The sequence below is a fragment of the Lipotes vexillifer genome, unplaced genomic scaffold (genome assembly GCF_000442215.2).
Source record: "Lipotes vexillifer unplaced genomic scaffold, Lipotes_vexillifer_v1.1 scaffold217, whole genome shotgun sequence".
Taxonomy (NCBI): Eukaryota; Metazoa; Chordata; class Mammalia; order Artiodactyla; family Lipotidae; genus Lipotes; species Lipotes vexillifer.
Window position 1 is genome coordinate 2,518,880 of NW_006788200.1, and position 1,889 is coordinate 2,520,768.

General features: G+C 37.3%; 1 protein-coding gene across 1 annotated transcript in view; it reads right to left on the reverse strand.

The window, feature by feature from the left end:
* Positions 1-447: 447 nt before the first annotated feature.
* Positions 448-1,889, reverse strand: part of CDKL3 (cyclin dependent kinase like 3) — a 47,720-nt gene continuing 46,278 nt past the window's right edge. Inside the window, 1 exon segment of the mRNA XM_007461359.1 lies at positions 448-501. Within this exon segment, the coding sequence (XP_007461421.1) occupies positions 448-501 (54 nt within the window).

The window sequence follows — 1,889 nt, forward strand, 5'->3', positions numbered from 1 at the left end:
TTCATGCTTATCAAGTGTATTTGTTTGCTCAGAAATGTTTGGTGCTCCCAGACATTGGGATCTCACTTTATTACACATTTAGAAACTTTTCCATCTATAATTATAAAGTTCTGAAGCAAAGCTAAGAATGACCACTGATCAAACATGACTGAGATAACAGGTCATCAAATAAAATTATATGACTTAACGTAAGCTGTAGTTTTATTAGGATGTACCAGTCAGGAAGTTTTTATATATTAATGTTCAAATTAAGAAAACATGAATAATTTAAAGATTAATAAATTTTAAAACAAATTTAGGTGAGTATACACATAACTACACAGGATTTACGATATATCTGTAGAATTCTCTAGTCAGCATTTTTGTGTATGTAATATTAATAAAAAGGATTTTTTTTTAACCATATAGTGATTCTGGGATTCCCTGAATTTTCAGCCGCTGCATTTTCTACTCTACATCTGGCAGGTTCTTCTTCCTTTCAGTTTGTGCATTTCCTGTATTCTAAAAAGTACATAGAAACAGGACCTTAATTGAGGAAATGGTGAGTCTTTGGCTAAGGAAATACAGCCAAAGATAAGTACTTGTAATTTGCACCTGGGGGTTATTTTATAAGGTACAGGAAGACTATTTAGCAAAGTATTCCTTATTATCATCATGAGACAAAACTGAAGGTGGCTTTTCTATGGACTCTTCTCTCTTGCCTAACTCACTCATCAGCAGTAATTAGAATTTCTCTCTAGGTCACAGAGTCTATTCAGTTCATGTATATACTATTAACTGGGAAGTGCCTGGATGTGATTTGGTAATTCAAAAAGAAATCAATGAATAGAACAAATAAGTTGCCATTCCCTATCTTAGTTTTTTAAAACATGTCATATTCTCTCATGCTTTAAATTAACAAACTACCAACTCGAAATTTAGGAAATTTTCTTAATTCTGACATTAATTTATTAAAAGCATTTGAGGGCTTCCCTGGTGGCGCAGTGGTTGAGAGTCCGCCTGCCGATGCAGAGGACAGGGGTTCGTGCCCCGGTCCGGGAAGATCCCACATGCCGCGGAGCGGCTGGGCCCGTGAGCCATGGCCGCTGAGCCTGCGAGTCCGGAGCCTGTGCTCCATAACGGGAGAGGCCACAACAGTGTACTGCAAAAAAAGAAAAAAAAAAACCTACAGAAACAAATGACAATGAAAACATGACGACCTATGGGATGCAGTAAAAGCAATTCTAATAGGGAAATTTATAGCAATACAATCCTACCTCAAAAACAAGAAAAATCTCAAATAAACAACCTAACCTTACACCTAAAGCAATTAAAGAAAGAAGAACCAAAAAATCCCAAAGTTAGCAGAAGGAAAGAAATCATAAAGATCAGATCAGAAATAAATGAAAAAGAAATGAAGGAAATGATAGCAAAGATCAATAAAACTAAAAGCTGGTTCTTTGAGAAGACAGACAAAATTGACAAACCATTAGCCAGACTCATCAAGAAAAACAGGGAGAAGACTTGAATTAAGAGAATTAGAAATGAAAAAGGAGAAGTAACAAGTGACACTGCAGACATACAAAGTATCATGAGAGATTACTACAAACAGCTATATGTCAATAAAGTGGACAACCTGGAAGAAATGCAGAAGTTCTTTGAACCAGTCGCAATTTCAGTAGCTTGTCAGAACTGCATTTGAATGATTAGTACAAATAAACTACAACCATCATTGACGACTTCTGGATATTTCTAACACCTACAGCTGTTTCAACATTACTCTTTTTTTTTTTTTTGTGGTACGTGGGCCTCTCACTGCTGTGGCCTCTCACTGCTGTGGCCTCTCCCGTTGCGGAGCACAGGCTCCAGACGCGCAGGCTCAGCGGCCATGGCTCACGGGCCCAGACGCT